Source organism: Carcharhinus amblyrhynchos, chromosome 3 (assembly GCF_965287045.1).
Source record: "Carcharhinus amblyrhynchos chromosome 3, sCarAmb.v2.hapA, whole genome shotgun sequence".
NCBI lineage: Eukaryota > Metazoa > Chordata > Chondrichthyes > Carcharhiniformes > Carcharhinidae > Carcharhinus > Carcharhinus amblyrhynchos.
The window spans coordinates 23,521,703-23,541,469 of NC_137326.1; the positions used below are offsets into that span (position 1 = coordinate 23,521,703).

The 19,767-nt window shown below is 40.6% G+C and overlaps 1 protein-coding gene across 1 annotated transcript in view; it reads right to left on the reverse strand.

Annotated features, from left to right (window-relative positions):
* Nucleotides 1-6,329: 6,329 nt before the first annotated feature.
* Nucleotides 6,330-19,767, reverse strand: part of nup210 (nucleoporin 210) — a 124,524-nt gene continuing 111,086 nt past the window's right edge. Inside the window, exons 34-40 of the mRNA XM_080182247.1 lie at nucleotides 16,599-16,725; nucleotides 15,771-15,917; nucleotides 15,260-15,510; nucleotides 13,716-13,932; nucleotides 9,090-9,209; nucleotides 8,946-9,011; nucleotides 6,330-7,887 (exon numbers count right to left, since the gene is read on the reverse strand). Of these exons, the coding sequence (XP_080038373.1) occupies nucleotides 7,766-7,887; nucleotides 8,946-9,011; nucleotides 9,090-9,209; nucleotides 13,716-13,932; nucleotides 15,260-15,510; nucleotides 15,771-15,917; nucleotides 16,599-16,725 (1,050 nt within the window). The 3' untranslated portion in view covers nucleotides 6,330-7,765. The remainder of the gene's footprint in view (nucleotides 7,888-8,945; nucleotides 9,012-9,089; nucleotides 9,210-13,715; nucleotides 13,933-15,259; nucleotides 15,511-15,770; nucleotides 15,918-16,598; nucleotides 16,726-19,767) is intronic.

Here is a 19,767-nt window from a genome sequence, read left to right on the forward strand (position 1 = left end):
CTGCATGTTCTCCCCATATCTATGTGAGCTTCCTCCAAGTGCTCTGGTTTCCTCCCAAAGGTGTGTGAATTAGGTTGATTGTCCGTGCTTCATTTTCCTTTATAGTTTCAGGGGGATTAGCAGGGTAAATACGTGTGGCGTTACAGGGATGGGACCCGTTTGGGATTGTTGTCAGTGCAGGCTCAATGGGGCAAATGGCCTCCTTCTGCACTGTATGAATTCTATGATTCTACAATATTGAATGACAATGGTGGAGAAAAAGGGTAATTTTTTTTTGTTCATGCAGATGTAAGCATCACTGGCTGGGCCAACATTTATTACACATCCCTAATTACCCTAGGGATAAATAAGCCATTTCAGAGGGCACTTAAGAGTCAACCACATTGCTGTGGGTCTGGAGTCATATGTAGGCGAGACCAGATAAGGATAGCAGATTTCCTTCCCTAAAGGACATGAGTGAACTAGGTGGGTTTTTATGACAATCGATAATGGTTTCATGGTCATTAGTAGACTTTTAATTCCAAATTTTTATTGAATCCAAATTTCACCATCTGCTGTGGTGGGATTGGAGTCTGGACTCCCAGAATATTTCCCTTGGCCCACTGATTACTAATCCAGCCACTGTATTTGTGTCAGAAAAATATAATTCATGGAAAAAATGTGGGTTTGAAAATGGATGTGGAGATAGGTAGGGGTAAGATGGTGGGATTTAAATAGTGTCAGCAATGCTGAGGGAGAAAGTAGGAACTTTCTTACTGAGAAGTCAATTACATCTATAATCACTGAGGAGCCTTGCATTTGGTGCCAAATAATGTCGACGCTAATTTGTCGTGATCAAAGATGATGAGAAGAAAATATTCCCAAGGCCTTGGAAAAGCACTTGGAAATGGGGAGGGGAGAAGGAGCTCATGCTGTTTCCCTAAAACATTACTACCTCCTTGTGCTTTTCAGATGGCTACTTTACTGCGGTGTTGGCAACTTGCCCAGCAGCAGTGGGAAGCCAATTAAGGCTCATCATCAACCAATTTGTCATTTTCTAGTATAAATGATATTTCACCTGGGTCACGCTGGACTCCCACAATGGCCGAACCATGTCAGGTTACATGAGGGAAAGAAGCTCCGAGTGAGCATCATGTCAAAAATTAAATCTGCCACCATAAGCTGTGAATCAAAAAACCCAGGCAGAGGTTTGTAATTTTCTTCCAATCTCTTGGAGATTGCAGTAAACAATAGCACTGGTGATGCTTCACTCCTCCATTTTGACCAGCTTTCCTGTACCTAGGGCAGCACCCTCACTGTGTACACAGTAAAAGCTTGGCTCCAGTTCTGACTTGCCCACATGGATCCACAGCCTACTTAGAATCAGAGAATCCCTATAGTGAAGAAAGAGGCCACATGGCCCATCGAACCTGCCCGACAACAATCCCACACAGTCCCTATCCCCATACCCCCACACATTTACCCAGCTAGTCCCCTTGACACAAAGGGTCAATTTAACATGACCAATCAATCTAACCCACACATATTTGGAAGATGGAAGGAAATCAGAGCACCCAGAGAAAACCCTTGCAGTAACGGGGAGAATGTGCAAACCCCACACAATCATTCGAGGTGGAATTGAGCCTGGGTCCCTGGTGCTGTGAGGCAGTGGTGCTAACCACTGTGCCATTTTTTTTTGACAACAATCCTACCCTGACCCTATCCCTGTAAACCCACATATTTACATTAAGGGCAATTTAACATGGTCAATCAACCTAACTCGCACACTTTTGGACTGTAGGAAGAAACCCACACAGACACGGGGAGAAAGTGCAAGCTTGCACAGACCTGAGATGGGAATTGAATCTGGGTCCCTGGCACTGTGAGGCAACAATGCTAACCACTGTGCCACCATGCCACTCTACTTGCCACTCCTAATTGAATGATGATCTCTGAGATGGCCTTTTAATTGGGTGTCTAACATAAAACTGGGAGATGTGCTTCAGTTGTGAAGGTGGTTGGGACCCAAAAATAACACTGTGTGCCAAAGATTTTCTACAGTTGGAAGGTCAAGGCCACCAGTTTCAAGGGAGCTCAAGACTTTGAAGATCTGAACCTCAAACCTTTATTGATGATCTGCTCAAGGTGGTGTGGAGAAAAGCCAAGGTTTTTGCAGCCTTGTCGAGCTTGAGATACCTGTGCTTCAAAAGTCAGCTGACCTCACTTATGGAGGGAAGTAGATTTGACAACATTCTTTTACAGATATTCAAGGGTCCGTTTCAGAAATAAAGACTCGGGCATATTCCTATTAAATGTGAGTCACTAAATGAATGAACATTTGAAAACAAGAGTTTTAGAATACACAAGAGAAAGTCAAGAAAGAGCAATCCACTCACAAGGGCCTATTTCTTACCCTCCCACTAGAACTAGCATCTTACCATAGAACAATTCCTGAGTTGGTGAACAGCGCAGAGAAAAGTCTCTCTCATTAAGACACACACTGGATCCACATATGCATGTATGTTGGCTGTCCCATGTAATAGTAGTGAGATTGACTGCTTCAGGAGCAGTTATTGGCGCAAGTGATGGATCTCCGTTCCTGTCGGATGGAACTGCTTCCTGCTTGTGGGCTGAGTTTATGATTGATAGTAATCCGATGTCACAGGAAACTTTTCTGCCTTGAACTGTTGTGCTCAAGTTCAAATGATGCAAACCCTGTTGCCAATGTTTTTTTGAAAATTGTTTTTGTTGGTTATAAGTAATGATAGTGGAAATGCAAGTTGAAGGCTGTTTGTTTAGCAGCACGTAATTTCTTTATTTTTTCCAAATGATAGCCCGTGCCATCTTGTTATTTTATAGATTTTCTAATTCCAGTTCCTCCAGTGTCTACTCATGCTTTACAGAATCCTTACAGTGTAGAAGGAGGCCATTTGGCCCATCAAGTCTGCACTGACCACAATCCCACCCAGGCCTTATCCCCATAACTCCATGCATTTGCCCCAGCCTGTCCCCCTGACGCTAAGGGGCAATTTAGTATGGCCAATTCACCTAATCCACGCATCTTTGGAGTGTGGGAGGAAACCGAAGCACCTGGAGGAACCCCACACAGACACGGGGTGAATGTGCAAACCCCACACAGACAATGACTCAAGCTGGGAATTGAATCTGGGTCCGGGCGCTGTGAGGCAGCAGTGCTAAACACTGTGCCACCCAGCATGCATGCACATGAAAGATATATTTAATTTGCTATTAGTTGGCCCAGTTACATAGTTGTTCTGTTCCAGCTGCTTTCTCCATCTTTGTACCACAGCAAGCTGAACAGGCTTGCATTGGACTTGATATTTTAAGATATTCACGTTCAGAAGAGACCGTACTGGACTTCGGGGTACTCAGTTCAAACTTTCTTCCTTCCCCTCTCCCCCAGCTCTGTCTTTCTTCCCCTCTCCGCCTGCCCCAAATAAACGTTGGATGTCTATTTTTATTCGTTCATGAGTGTCGATGGCAAGGCCAGAATCAATTGCCCTCGAGAAGGTGATAAGCCAACTTGTTGCAGTCCATGTATTGTGGGTACACCACTGTTAGGGAAGAAGTTCCAGGATTTTGACCCAGTGATGTTGAAGGAACAGTTATACTGCTCCAAGTTAGGACTGAGAGAGACTTGGAGGATAAATTACAGGTAATGGAAGTCTAAGGTGTCTGCTTTCCTTGTGCTTCTCGGTGTTAGAGGTCACAAGTTTGGAAGGATCTTGGGTAAATTGCTGCAACGTAAGTTGCAGATGATACACACTGCAGCCATGGTGGGCTCGTGGTGAAGGAAGTAAAAGCTTAATGCGATGTTGTGCCAATCAAGTCAGCTACTTTGCCTGCACTCATTCAGGCAATTGGGAAATAGTCCATCACAATGCTGGCTTGTGCATCTTAGATGGTGGGCAGGTTTTGGAGAGTCAGGAGGTGAAATACTGTACTTGATGCAAAATATCTAACCTGCTCTTGTAGCCACATTATTTTATATGGTTGGCCCAGTTAAGGTTTGGGTTAACTCTGAACCCTGGAGTGTGAATAGTGCAGGAATTCAGTGATAATGCCATTAATCCCCTTGAAATTCAGCCATTTCCTGGTACTTGAATGTCATGTTACAGTATTTGCCACTTGGCACCCCAAACCTGAAGGTGTCCAGATCTTTCTGCACGCAGCCATGGATAGCTTCATTATCTGAGTAGTTGTGAATGGACAATTTATATTTATTCCTGACAGTGTCGCTTCACAGTGCTTTAGATGACACTGTCCAAAATTCTGCTGATGATTGAACGTAGACTACTGAGTGGCAAGTGGCTAAATTTGCCCTGTTTTCGACGGACGCAACAATTCTCTTAGCAGGCACTCAAGATTCGTATGTTTTAACAATTTTCTCATCCTGCCCCAACAGCTTTTAGTTTTTCCACATCTTTCACTTCATATTTCAAAGCCCTTTCAAAGCCACATAATTAAAAAGAGAAGGTGACAATTCGACACATTCTGCCCACTACTACTCAAGCCATCCCATTGTTTCCATTTTCCGGTCAGCAAATTCTTCTCTCAACTATTTACCATTTTCCTTTTAAAAATAGCCACTGACTTGGCTTTCATCACCATTTCAATCAGTATATTCACTACTTGCTGAATTAAAAAAAACTTATCTTGTTTCCAGCTCTTTGTCAATCACTTTAAATCTCTTCTGGTTACTGACCCCTTTGTCACTGGAAATGTTTTTCCTTCTGGACAGTCCAAAGATGTGCAGGCACTGGGCACAGTATCGAGCTGGGGCCTTACCAATGGGGCAGCATAGGGGCACAATGGTTAGCACTGTGTGGAGTTTGCATATTCTCCCCATGTCTGTGTGGGTTTTCTCCACAGTCCAAAAATATGTACGTTAGGTGGATTGGCCATGCTAAATTCCTCCATAGTATCAGGGAGACCAGGTAGGGTAAATGCCTGGGGTTGTGGGGATGGGGCCTGGGTGGACTTGTGGTTGGTGTGGACTCGCTTGGCTGAATGGCCTCCTTCCACACTGTAGGATTCTATGATGTATAAAGGGCTAGCAGAGCTGCATTGCTTTTGTAATTTAAATACAATAAAAGCTAAGGATCCGAGGTTTGCTTTTAAATAATTGGCCTTCTCAATGTGTCCTGCCACCCCTAAGTATTTGTATACTTTGCACCCCCAGGTCTCACTTCTCCTGCAGTCCCTTTAATTGCCAGTTTATATTGCCAGTAGTGCAGTTACTTTGAACACCAAGTTGAAAGTGTATTAACCAAGCACTTCACTTTCTAAATCCATACTGTTTGTTTCAACAAATTACTGTTTTATTAGACCTGCCCAAGCTTATCCCTTAAAATTACTTCAATTATTTTACTAATTTACAAAAAATGGAAGCATTATGCCAATTCTTTCCAATACTAATTAGTGGTTAGTACTGCTGCCTCACAGTGCCAGGGACTAATGTTCGATTCCCAGCTTGGGTCACTGTCTGTGTGGAGTCTGCACGTTCTCCCTATGTCTGCATAGGTTTCCTCCAGGTGCTCCGGTTCCTTCCCACACTCCGGAAGATGTGCTGGTTAGGTGCATTGGCCATGCTAAATTCTCCCTCAGTGTATCTGAACAGGTGCCAGAGTGTGGCAACTAAGGGATTATCACAGTAACTTCAGTGCAGTGTTAATGTAAGTCTACTTGTGACTAATGAATAAACTTTGAACTTACAGATTTGCACCATTTTTCAATGGGATTGTGCCCCATAAATTTCCCTTCTAATCTCTTTCAATATTACAGGGTAAAGACCAGTTGGCCTATTTTAGGTCTTTAAGGACCAACTCTAAAATGTATTCAGAATCCTCCAAGATATGTTGCTCAATAATTTGACAGTTAGCATTCCTAACTCTTCCCATCCTCTTACACAAAGCTCCCCAAAATCTTCAATGTTGTTCTTCAGAAATTTAACTCCCTTTCCAGATATCGCTTAGTATATTAAAAACATGTTTTATTGTGGTCAGTACTCTTTGTCCTACTTTTCTCTCTCATCCTATAATAATCTCTTTAACCTGGTTTAGCACATGCTACATTTGGCCTAAAGTGAATCTTTCATCTATATAAAGCCCAAAATGTCTCACTGGATTCTTATTTTATTGTTTAGCATAGCTACATTTGACAACTAAACTTTAGTGCTTTCAGCAGAGTTTCCAATGAAAGGCTCACTATGAATATTTAATACTTGCATGGTGTCCCAAGAGCAAGCGATCTAAAAATGATTGATAAGCAAATGTTCAACTAAACAAATTACTGAACAAAGACATCAATAAAGAATTATGTCTTTGGTGACATTTATTATTTGACAAACAAAAAAAAAAGTACAGTGCATCACTCTGAAAATAAACTGAAGAATTCTGGTAGTTTCACTACACTTCATAGTCTTATTATTTGTTAATTACAGTGGTTTTTAAGGCAGGTCAGTGAGAAAGCTTCAAGATTCAACACAAGTCAGATTCACATGAACAGGTAACTTAAATGATCACATGTTGCTAAGCATTTGGTCTGTTCAAGTAAACTTAGCATTTAAGATATACTGTACAACGTTCACATTTTTTAAAAATCACATTACGATCATAAGCACAATCTTGGTTCGGTTACTGTACTGAGGTATTATGTCAGTCATTGAAAAGCAAAAAGGGATAAGTTTTTTTGCACAGAAGGACTATTATTAAATGTCTGAAAAAATGAACTGGTACATTGGATTTACAATGGTTGCATATTTCTCAAATTATACTTGATGTGCTGTTAAAAAGCTTCAATTTACTGAAGTTGAATCTCTTCTCTAATAATCCGATGTGTAAAGATTAATACTATAAATTTCTTAAGAAATGTAACAGATGCTCAATTTTAAACATTACCATATAAATTTTACCATTCTTTGCTCATACAACTTCACAGAAAAATGCAGTTCAGTCTTCTAGTTGTTCAAAACCAAATTAAAATATTACAAAATATGCACATACTTTTCCTTTTGCAAATAAGCACAGCTTCAGGACAGCCAGTCAAATAAAAGAAAAGCTTCAGGTACTTCCATAAACAGTAAAAAAATAATTTCACACTGCAACATTACAAAAACCATTAACTGCAAAACACAATTTAAATTCCACTGTTTACTACAAAAAGTAAACTAGTCTGGATCACAGCAAACGCATTCATCTACCACAGAGTTCATTTTTCCATGTGGATGCTCGCATTTCATTTTGTAGCAATTGTTCGATTCAATGTTTTAGAGACACACAAACACGCTGGAAAGTTTCCAAACGGCTCAGGAACTTTTCTGAGAGAATGGAGCCATTTTAGACCTGAGCTTAATTATTCTGTTCTGTGTTACCTGACTAAGCTGGAATGATACTCAGGTACTGTGATTGGCCTCAATTCTCCTGAGTTTAGGAAATAGAAAATGGCTATTTAATAGAAAATGGCATTCCTGGACACTGTACTACCACCCTGCTGCATCTGCTTCTGCAGGAGAGCCAGGACAGGACAACACAGCGTACAGCTTTCATGCCCTTATTTTTGAACAGCCTGCTGACACTAATCATCCAAGCATCACTAGCCATGCAGGATACTTAAGACTTAAGTGCTTGTGCAAATGTACACCGACAAGGAGGAGATGTGTGTCTTCAAGAGAGGTAAGGGTTAAAAAGTAAAAATAAAACCAGCAAATAAGGCACCATAATTCAGCCAGATGACCCTTGGTTGTACTAGGCATTCCTTTTTCACATCAACTGCCTCCCGGCGAAGATCCGTTGGAATTATAACCTGTACTCCATAATCGGGACCGTGAACGGCTATTAGTATTGGACTGCGTGCTTGTATTAAAAAATGAAGGAGGTGGAGAAAACCCTAAAGAGAATCAACAGCAGTGAAATGTTAATACTGTTATGTTCCAATTTATTACTTTTCTGAAGTGAATAGCTAATTTTGCATGCATTTATTGAGCCTTTTTATTCATTAAAATCGAGCCCTTTTAGACATTAAAGGGCAATTTATCACAGCTAATCAACCTAACCCGCACATCTTTGAATTGTGGGAGGACACCAGAGCACCTGGAGGAAACCCATGCAGAAGCGGGGAGAATGTACAAACTCCATACAGACAGTCAGCCAAGGCTGGAAGTGAACCTGGGTCCCTGGTGTTGTGAGGCAGCAGTGCTAACCATTGCGCCACTGTGCTGCTCAGAGGTGATAAAAATCGGTGCCTTCTGGCAGCTTTTAAGGCTGGCATGTAAAAAATAAAGTTTGAATTCAATGATGCAGATGCACAACAAAAACTCATCAACAATTTGAAGTAAGTTAATATCAGAATACAAGGATTCACATTGTTCTACCAAAAAGGAAGAGCAAGTGAGGCTGAGGCTAGTCTGGGACAAAATGGAAGTAGCATTTTTCTCTCACTGTGCTGTTATGTGAATGAGATCCACAATGAATTCAAGCTAGCATGGAATGGAATGGGTTTGCTTTAAGTTATTCTACCAAAGTTCCTTTCTTGGAGGGTAATTTACTTTTGGCTCAGGCTACTTATAACATCACTGTGATTTACTTCAACTTGCACTTAGCTGTTTAGTGGAATTCTACATACTTCAAAATATTTCTATCAATAAAACCCAAAATTAACTTCATATGGAGCCCCAAGGGTGCTAAGAATGCAAAATATGTATATGTATTCGCTCAGAAAATATTAGCGTCCTGGGATATGTAGGTTAGAGGGATTAGCGGGGTAACTATGTGGGGTTATTGGGATAGGGCCTGGGTGGGATTGTTGTCAGTGCAGACTTAATGGGCCGAATGGCACTCTAAGATTCAAATCAACAAGCTAAATTATTATACGGCATCAATTTCTAAAATTGAGCAGAAACCTTTGATAAACATCTTGTTCATAATAAGCACATTGGTAATGTTTACCTCCTCGAGGTGAGGTGTGAGCAGCAAATGCTGGGTGATGGCTCGGCGAGAAGAATGCTTGATATGCTGAAAATGAAAAGAAAAAATATTTAACAACAGCGAAATCATGTCAGTTGAACTTCTCTACAATCTAGTAGGGCTTACCAATGATCATAATTGCAGTTGCAGCAAGAAGTGCAAAGATTGTGAAGAACATGACTTGATAAGACTGAATGAATTGCTGGAAGAAACCAGCACCTTCCCAATGAGCTGCCTTGACACCAACTGAGAAAAGACAAATGGAAACAGTTAAAACACCTCGTAACATTGCGTGGCGCACATTCACAGGTTTCAAAACATCTTGCGACAGCTTTAATTAGAGTAGGAAGAACAACAAAGAACAGTACGGCACAGAAACAGGGCCTTTGGCCCTCCAAGCCTATGCTGATCACGTTTACCTACCTAACCAACCGCTTATATCCCTCTATTCCCCGTTTTTTCATATGCCTATCAAGATAAGTCTTAAATGTGGCTAACGCAACTGCCTCAACCACCTCACTTGGCAGTGCATTCCACAGCGTACTCATGAAGGCTCTGCTGTTGAAACTACTATAATCAGGAACTCAATCAAATGCATGCAGAAAGTCCCAGCTTCATTGCCAACTTTGTACTGAGTCAGCAGATTGCCAATGAGGACGAGGTGCTGCCAATGAGGACGAGGTTAATGGCCCTGGACAAACTTTTCAGGCTGATCGCCACTCATCCACAACAGAAAATCATAGAATCCCTACAGTGCAGAAGGAGGCCATTCAGCCCATCGAGTTGGCACTGACTACAATCCCCATTCAGGTCTCATCCCCACAACCCTATGCATTTACCATAGCTAGTCCCCCTGACGTTAAGGGGCAACTTAGCATGGCCAATCCATCTAACCCGCACATCTTTGGATTGTGGGAGGAAACCCAGAGAGACACGGGGAGAAAGTGTAAATTCCGCACAGACAATGATCCAAGCCGGGAATCAAACTCAGGTCCTTGGTGCTGTGAGGCAGCAGTGCTAACCATTATGCCAGGTGTGCCACCCTACTGCTGGTATAAAATATTAGTATGTATATAAGGGTGAACTGGATAAGCCTTGACTGTAATTCTGTCCTCAGCTAAAATTGCCCAGCACACACTGACTAGGCATAGACATGCAAAGTAGATGAGATAGCAGAGTGGCTGACACCCATGGAGGAGAAGACTGGCTGAAATAATAATGTCAAAAAAATGACTTTTCTCTCTCCCTCCCCCATTTTGTGGAGCATCACATGGCTCAAGCAGAAACCGGGCAATCTAGATTCCGAAAACTTATGAACAAATCCCATTCCTTGGCAACAACTCCTCAAAAACTAACATACGGACTACTAAATGAAAGGTCTGGTTGTGGTATCTGGACCCTGTTTCTACCCCACTTGTAAGATGCCCTGTAATAGTCCCGAGAATCTGTGAAGCAGGGAGGGTGGTGAGTGAGACACCCATATTAATAACGGTGTCAGGCCAGAAGGGGCAAGAAGTTCTTCAGCGTTATGCCTTCTGTCTTACTGATTTATTGAGCATGTCAGCATGGGAAAACCTGAGCCAGCCACAGAGTTAACCAAAACTATCAGGTCAAGACATAAGATGGGGTCCTTAATGCCTAAAGATTGGTACATCAAAATGTAAATGAAAATGAATAAGAGAACAATAAATGGCAGCAAAATTTGGCAGCTGCAGCTATGTCGCAACATTTGCTCAACAGCATCACTGCAAGATGATGGCTGCCTCTTGATTCATATCAGTTTTTAAAGATAATGATGTGCACTTCTATAGGACTAAGATGTACGGCTCAGTTGCATCTCTCTAATAAGATGCAAGTCAGATATCAAATCGTCAAACTTCCAAGATTAGCACATTGCCATGTATGATTCTTGCTTCCCAACTGGAAGAAAGTGGTATTCAAGCTGCTTGGTAAGTTTAAGATTAGGACTGGGTTAAATGGCAATGTGATATCTCGAAAGGAAGTCCGTCAAATCAACTGCTTAGATCAGAATGAATATAAAAAGCACCAAAGACTGAATGTCAATATAAAAATCTGGTTCCAATTCATTGCCTCTATATTGAATCTTGAGTACAGAGATTCTTTACTCTCCTGGTTCAATTACAATGCTTGACACCCACAGTCGCAAACCAATCTTCTAGATGCACACTTTGAAGTAATTGCACACTTGCCACGAGTTGAATAGATCCTTCCGGCTTATTAGGGAGCTACTAACTCATTAGCTTTCTTGATTCCTGCGAAAGTCAAATTCTTCCCTATAACATACAAAAGCAGAAGGTTCCTTTGTAGGAACATTGGCCATGACTTAAAGAGTTTCCATGTCTGGAAAATCCTGGTGAGAATGTAAGAAACCACCGTTGCCTCACTCTAACAATTCAGAAAGACAAGGTCCTATTTGTCTGATAAAAGAATATCAGATTGAATCTCCGACTGACAACCCACTGATACCCAGCAATACGGTGAAAAGCAGTTATTGTTGGGGCAGGCAGCTGCAAATTTTACAGTCCCTACTGCCCTCTCCTGAACCCAAGTATGAAGTTCATCACTTTAGATGACTGAACAGCTGAACGTACAGTTTGATCAAATTGGCTACTTCAACATATAGCAGAACTTCCCTTGCTGCTGTAGATAAACAGTAACTTTTCACTACTTATTTCACCACAACATCAGTGGTTCAGAAAGGAACTTCCATTCATTCAACCTGCAGATCAGGAATGTTGAAAACTATCAGATCAGACCATGAAGCAGAAAATAATCCAATATCTATCTCTACAAGGGTGTCAATAGTAGGCTAAAGGAATTGGTTGGTAACCTATATATATTTAAGGAATGGATACAAAGGTTAAAGCAAGAAGTGATTGTCAAAAACATCTAAATATTCTAAGAAAATAGGCCAAACAATGACATTATTTATTTAGGTTGAATGAAGTTTAACTTTGCGTCATGTCTGTACAAGAGTGACAGGGCTATCATTTTCTGGTAACTATATGAATAAGAAAAGAATCTATGTGATGTTATAAACAGTTCACAGAAGATTTACAACCAATGCAGAGAAGGCATAACCAAAGCAAGCATGGTTTTGAGCTGTATTAACAGAGACAAAGGATACAATGTTATTCTAAAGGTTGATCTTGAGATAACATGGGGTATAATGCCCAGTTTTGGCCCATTAACATGGTGCGAGATACTTTGGTCTTGGTAAAGGTCACAGGACAGTTAAAAGAATGATCCCTAGCCTGAGCAGCCAGCGTTATTCTTAGGATCTAAATAACTGGCTCTATTTATTTCATAACAGCACAGACTTGGAAGTGACTTGATAGAGGGATAGAAATCAATAGACCGTTAGCTTGCATATACCTAGTGACTGATTTCTCAGCTTGGCAGTTTGTGGAGGACCAAGAGACAGGTATTTAAAATACGCAGGAGTAGGATGGACATTGGAAATTCTTGTGCACCAGAGCTGAGAGTCTCTGAAATGCTTTATCAGCTTGCCCATCGACTCTTTGCGTGTCCTCAAGAGAGCAGCACTCGTTCTTGGCTGGGGCAGAGGTCACATTTATCCAGATAACAGGGACTAGAAAACTGCTGGCCAATCAAAATAGCTGGCAGCTGTCCAAGGCAGAGGTTCCTCCTGAGTTTGGGGGGCGGGGGGGGTGGTATGGAGAGAGAGAGAGAGAGAGAGAGGGAGGAGGATGTCTTGGCTGGAGCTGATTAACATTTGGCAGAGCTTGAAATTGCTACAGGGCAAAATGGTGGGGGGCATGTTCCCTGCCAACTCTACAAATGGCAGGACAGGAAACCCTGCCATCTTAAAAATCCTGGTCACTGTCACTAAGATCTTCTGACTACTTTTAATAGGTCGAGGGGAGGGGGTCAGGCAGGAATTTTAAAGACCACCCCAATTTCCTGCCTCTGTTTTTAGAATGTTTTTGCCTCTCCCAGTGATTAGGTTACCAAGGGGAAGGATGTGCCTATTCAGATGCCTCAGACATCATCAAGGCTTGATGGAGCAGCCGGTCTAATCCAGCTAGTCATTTATCACCAGGATAATGCTGCCCTTCTTGCTAATAAAGAAAGGAGTTAGCATTTGCAAATCTCTTCAGTTGAATCCAAAATTGTCTCAGCTATATGTCTTTTTTTTAAAACAAAGCATGCATTTAGAGATATGACAGAATAGATCAGGGCAAGTTGTTTAGTACTTCACATCAGCCATCCCTCTGAAAAGCTGTCTGGCTTGCCGAATATATCTTTAAATGCATGCTTGGTTTAAAAAAAAGACATATAGCTACGACAATTGGCAGGACTATAAGACATAGGAGCAGAATTAGGCTACTTGGCCTATCGAATCTACTCTGCCATTCAATCATAGCTAATATTTTTCTCATCCCCATTCTCCTGCCTTTTCCCCATAACCCCTGATCCTCTTATTAATCAAGAACCATCTACCTTTGCCTTAAAGGCACTCAATGACCTGGCCTCCACAGCCTTCTGCAGCAAAGAGTTCCACAGATCCACCACTCTCTGGCTGAAGAAATTCCCCCTCATCTCTGTTTTAAAGGATCATCCCTTTAGCCTGAGGTTGTGCCCTCTGGTTCTAGCTTTTGCTACTAGTGGAAACATCCTCTCCACATCCACTTATACTTCTATAGATCAGTCTTTGCTCAATTACAGAGTTGCTAGAACTTATTGTATAGAAAAAAAATAAAAACTTACGTTGTGCTTCTATACTTCTATCAGAACCATGCAGGACTTTCACTGGAATAGAAACTGACTGGTCTGTTATTGCGCTGGAAATGACAAGAGTTGTTGACATTGGTCCCTGGCTTATTAGCCTCGCGTCAGACAAGGTGACTGTAAACTTCACGTAGCTTTGTAGTCCGTGGAATTTTTCCTTTTCTTGAATAATTATCAATGGTGACCCTGGTTTAACCTAAGAGGGAAGAGAATACGCCTTACACTACCACAATACATAAATCACACATTCTATAGGCTAGGAACAGTGGCAAAGTCTATACAGTGACACACTTTGTACGAATATGATATTGAAAAGCAACCTGTTTGCAATGATAATAACATTCGGGGAGAAATTTTTGCACAAACTCATGGACTTCCAGTCTCTGGGTTCAATTCCTGAGTCAAATATTTTCTAGATACCCAGCAGAGAGGCAGTCAGGGTACTGTGTCTTGTCCTGGAATACTTGGCTGCCTGTGTTTTGGTCAGGGGTTGGCAATAACGCCTATGATTTAATCCAGAACAGACAAAAGGCCAGGAATGCTGCCAATACAGGAAAAGGGGCAAGAATGTGATTTATTTGAGAAATTTCATATAGCCACTTGGAAAATCATGGCCTGGCCATGTGTAGTAGGATATTTTATAATTGTATATCCATAAGCACATGCATTTCAATCCCACTGCTCAAAATTACGATGATGGGTAAATGAAAAAAATTGGTTTTCACTTCACCAATTTCAATTTTGCTCCCATTATGGTGGAGATAAATGGGACAAGATTGCTTCAGTATTGTAAAGGAAGTTCAAAATTTAGCAGTTCAGAAAAACAGTTTAAACATACGTATGCACGTGTAGCGTGTGAACGCATGCACGTGTAGCGTGTGAATGTATGCACGTGTAGTATATGTATAATATCAGCAAGTCCAGATAAAAGATATGTAGATTCAGGTATGCTCATTTTCAAATGAAAAAAATACTTGACTTTATACAATTTTACAGATCAAATAACTAAATTCAAAAATATGAAGCTTAACATGCCAAGATGATTTTTCAAAGAACTAACTCTGTTGTCACGGCTAGCTAAATGACACACAAAATAATTATGTCACAAAAATAATTGTGTTCTCATTTCTTTCAAACTTTGCATCTATTTTGTGTCCAGATATCTGGGCAATATATTGCAAATAGATGCTTGGGCATATCTAATTGCTCTCAATTTTAGCATCCCAACATGTGTACAACAATGCAAGATAGTCAACAAACAAATTGTTGAGTGGTGCAATATAATCAGTTCAAAAAAGTCAGTGCAGGGGAGTTTCAATTATTATTCTAAAGTTACACATCAGCTCCAGTTCAAATATGTTCACTCCAGCACCAAACAAGTGCCTTGCCAATACTTGGTGGAAATAGTGCAAGCAAAGCTGAAAGAAATTCTCTGGTTCTCCATACCAATGACAGATGTTTAACAAAAAATCACAATTACAAAGAAATAGATAAGTTAAGACGTACGCCAGTTAGTCCCTTACCTCTAGATTCCCAAGAATTTCAGAAGTTCCAAACACAGTAACTTCAGCTGTTGTATATACATTGCTCAAAAGGATCTCAGACTGGTCAGTATAAAAACCAGGTACAAATGGGATGCTAGTACCAATTTGCTCTCCAGTGAAATGTGAACCAAGTATCGAAGCTTTCACATTGACAGATGTTTTGGCTTTACTGAGCACCTTGAGTTGATGATCAGTCAATTTCTGCATTGCAATAAAACAAGTATAATGCCCTATCAAGAAAGAAAGACAATTATTCAAGCAAAACTATTTAAATGAAGAACAAATGTCTTGTTTCGTTTCAAGCACCAAAGTAAGAAAAAGAACATAGACGGTAGCAAATCAGTGCCAAAGCTGTCTGAAAACAAGTGCTAAATTAAATATTATTCCATACAATGATCAAACGCCTTTCCTTCCACAAAATGAATTTTAATTTATTATAAATCCTATATCATTAATAAGCTACTTATGTAGAAACTAATAAATTAAATACCTGTATGTGTATCAAAACCTGTTTGAACATGAAACAAATCTTCAGGTGGGATTTCTACTGCAGCATTATTAAAATGCAGACTGCAAGTGACACTGGATTCAGGGTGTATTTTAGAAACTGCTTCAATGTGTGCAGCTGCACAGTCACCTGAAAGAGAATAAAAATAAACTGAATGATACAGGCTAGAGATGACCAGGTTTGTTTCAATGTCAAACTTTTTAATCACAATATTTGGTAACTAATTTCCAACTGTGAAAAATCTTAATATTCTGGCTAATTGCTCAGTCTCAAACTGAAGAAAATTTTAAACTCAAATAAGCATCATGACATTTGCTACTTAAGAACATAAGAACTAGGAGCAGGAGTAGGCCATCTGGCCCCTCAAGCGTGCTCCGCCATTCAATAAGATCATGGCCGATCTTTCCGTGGACCCAGCTCCACTTACCCACCCTCATCACAACCCTTAATTCCTTTACTGTTCAAAAATTTATCTATCCTTGCCTTAAAAACATTCAATGAGGTAGCTTCAACTGCTTTACTGGGCAGGGAATTCCACAGATTCACAATTCTTTGGTGAAGAAGTTCCTCCTCAACTCAGCCCTAAATCTGCTCCCTCTTATTTTGAGGCCACGCCCCCAGTTCTAGTTTCACCTGCCATTGGAAACAACCTTCCACATGAGAGGGACAATATCCTTACTTTAGTCTATGATTTCAGGTTAACCCTAATCGATACAATATACAAGTATTCATTATTATTAAACAATTAACCAGAGAAGGCAATCTGATTTACAATCCAAGGGTTCACACCTCGTCCAGAAAAACAAATACCTTTTAAATTATTGCTGTTCTCTCCAATGATAACAGACATCTTAAATGGTGTAGTATCAGGCAGGCTTGTCAAAAGTGCACCACTCTGCACTTGTGTAACAGTCTTCCAAGCACTCTTAACCACCAGCTGCAAAACAGATTAAGACTTAGTTAAAGAAATGTTTCTAAGAATTAGGAGAACTAGGTTATTTGATCCTTTGAGTGTATACAACCATTCAGCACCATTATGGCTGATCTTCAATCTCAATTTTACCTTCCCTCACTACCAACCCCCCTGCCATATTTAAAAATCTACTGTCTTCCGTCTTGAATGTACTCAATGACAAGCTACTAGTTTCTGGGATAGAAAATTCCAAAGCTTCTCAGCTTAGAGCGAAGAAATGTTTCCCCTATTTCAGTCCTAAATGTCCAAATTCCTTTTCTGAAGACTGCGACTCCCAGTTCTAGACTAGGGAGCATTTTTCTAGGGAAACATGCTCCCAGCATCTACCCTATCAAGCCCTTGAGAATTTTACTATGTCTTTATGAAATCACCCTAAATTTGATAGTTATCTAAGGAATCAGTTCCAGAATAAGCTTTTGCTGTACCCCCTCAAAAGGCAGCATATTCTGCCTTGGGTAAGGAAATCAAAATTTTACATAGTACTCCAGATGTAGTGTCACCAAGAGCCTATATCATTGGAGTAAAACGTCTTTATACTTCAATCGCTTTGTTATAAAGCTACAATACCATTTGCCTTCCAACTGCTTAGTATACCTCATTTTCTTGTTCATGTACAAGTACACTCAGGTCCCTCTGAATACCAACATTTCCTATTCTCTGTACCTATTTCCCTTCTAAAGTGGATAACTTTGCATTTGTTTTTATTCGTTTGTTGAACATAAGGCTTCGCTAAGTTGCCAGCATTTATTGCCCATCCCCAGTTGCCTGTGGGCAGTCAAGAGTCAACCAAATTGCTGTAGCTCGGAAGTCACACAGACCAGACGAGGTAAGGGGGACAGATTTCCTTCTGTTAAGTGCATTAGTGAACTGGATGGTTTTTCTGACAAAGGGCAATGGTCGCATAGACATAGTAGTTCCTTAATTCCAGATTTTTTTTTATTGAATTCAAATTCCACCATCTGCTGTGTTGGGATTTGAACCCAGATCACCAAAACATTAGCTGAGTTTCTAGATTAATAGCCTAGCGGGAATACCACTAGGCTATCACCTCCCATTGTTGCTACACTATATCCCATTTGCCACTCATTCATTTGCTCTATTTCCCTTTGCAGTTTCATTATTGTTTGCTTCACCCACTAGCATTATATGGCGAACACTGTACATGGTCTCTTCATCATTGATATAGATCATACATTGCTGACACCCAAGCACTGATCCTTGCAGCACTCAACTAGTTACAGCCTGTCACCCCAAAAATGACTTGTTCAATCTATTTTCTATTCATTTGTAGGACATGGGCGTCACTGGCTGGCCAGCAGTTATTGCCCATCCCTAGTTGCCCTTGAGAAGATGGTGGTGAGCTGCCTTTTGAATCGCTGCAGTCCATGTTCTATGGGTTGACCCACAATGCCATTAGGGAGGGAATTCCAGGATTCTGACCCAACAACTGCAAAGGAATGACGATATATTTCCAAGTCAGAATGGTGAGTGGCTTGGCGGGGAACTTGCAGATGCTGGTATTCCCATGTATCTGCTGTCCTTGTCCTTCTAGGTGGAAGTGGTTGAGGGCTTGGAAGGTGCTGTCTAAGGATCTTTAGTGAATTGCTGCAGTGCATCTTGTAGATAGTACACACTGCTGCTACTGAGGGTCAGTGGAGGGGGTGTGGATGTTTATCATTTTCTGTCTGTTAATCAATCCATACTAATATATTACCCCCAATCTCATGTGGCTTACTTTTATGTAATAATCTCCAGTGGCACCTTATTCAATACTTTTTCTAGTATATTGGAAACCACAGGAATGAAGAGTGAGATAGATTTGCAGCCAGTAATTTAATTGAGTGATAAATTAACAATGTACATATTTTACAGCAATGGTACAAGTATATCCAGCAGTCATGTAGTAGAAGGATGTTTTTGTCAGGAGGAAACTGTATTTGAACTTACATTATATTAACAAAAAATAATTTAGCTGGGTGAGCCGCTGAGAAAATTAGTAATGCAGGTTGAAGACCTTCAGCATTTAACGCCATCTTCATGTACATAATGGGCCTGTATTTTAATGGCAGTCTCTTCATACAATTTGATGACTCAGTCATCGTCTGCTTTCTTTCTGCTCCATTATTGCAAGGATTTAAAAAAAGAATAGATTGCCAGCAGTGCTGCTCACATTGGCCAAGTGACTAGTTCCAGGGTTGGGAACAGGTGTGAGGCTCAAGTCTGGACAGCAGAACTTCAAGACATATTATTTATGATTTTGTGATCTAATGTATTACAATCAAACATCAGAAGGTAGGAAATAATCAATACCAATTTCAGACAACTTTACTTTTTAATGCATCTAATTAAGATTTTGGCATTGCTATCAAACTGAACACGCTTTGAAGGTAAGTGGAAGGGGGAGCACAGTGGCTAGCACTGCTGCCTCATGGCATCAGGGACCCGGGTTCAATTCCGGCCTTGGGTGACTGTGTGGAGTTTGCACATTTGCCCTGTTGGTTTCCTCCCACATTCCAAAAACGTGCAGGTTAGATGGATTGACTATGTTAAGTTGCTCCTTAGTGTTCAAAGATGTATAGGTTAGATGGCTTAGCCATGGTAAATGTGTGGAGTTACACAGACATGGCAGGGGAATGGGGTCTGCTAAGATACTGTCAAAGAATTGGTGCAGACTCGATGGGTGGAATGGCCTCCTTCTGCACTGTAGGGATTCGCTAATTCTAATTTTTATTTCTGTAGTGGATCATTTGAATGGAGCATTTGTAAATTATTTCCAAATGAGTATTTGTCTCCAATAAGAAATTATTTAAATATATGTGCACATATAAAAGATAAAAACTGGTTGATGTGAAGGTTACAAGGCAGTAATCTACATTACGCTTTGAAGGACATAAAACACCAAATGCAACTTTGAATTGTGTGCCACTAGTCTGAAAACAAGCTGCAATTCAGTCAGAAGTGCATAAAATGGATGCACGATACGTAAAGAAAATTACTACTTCAAGT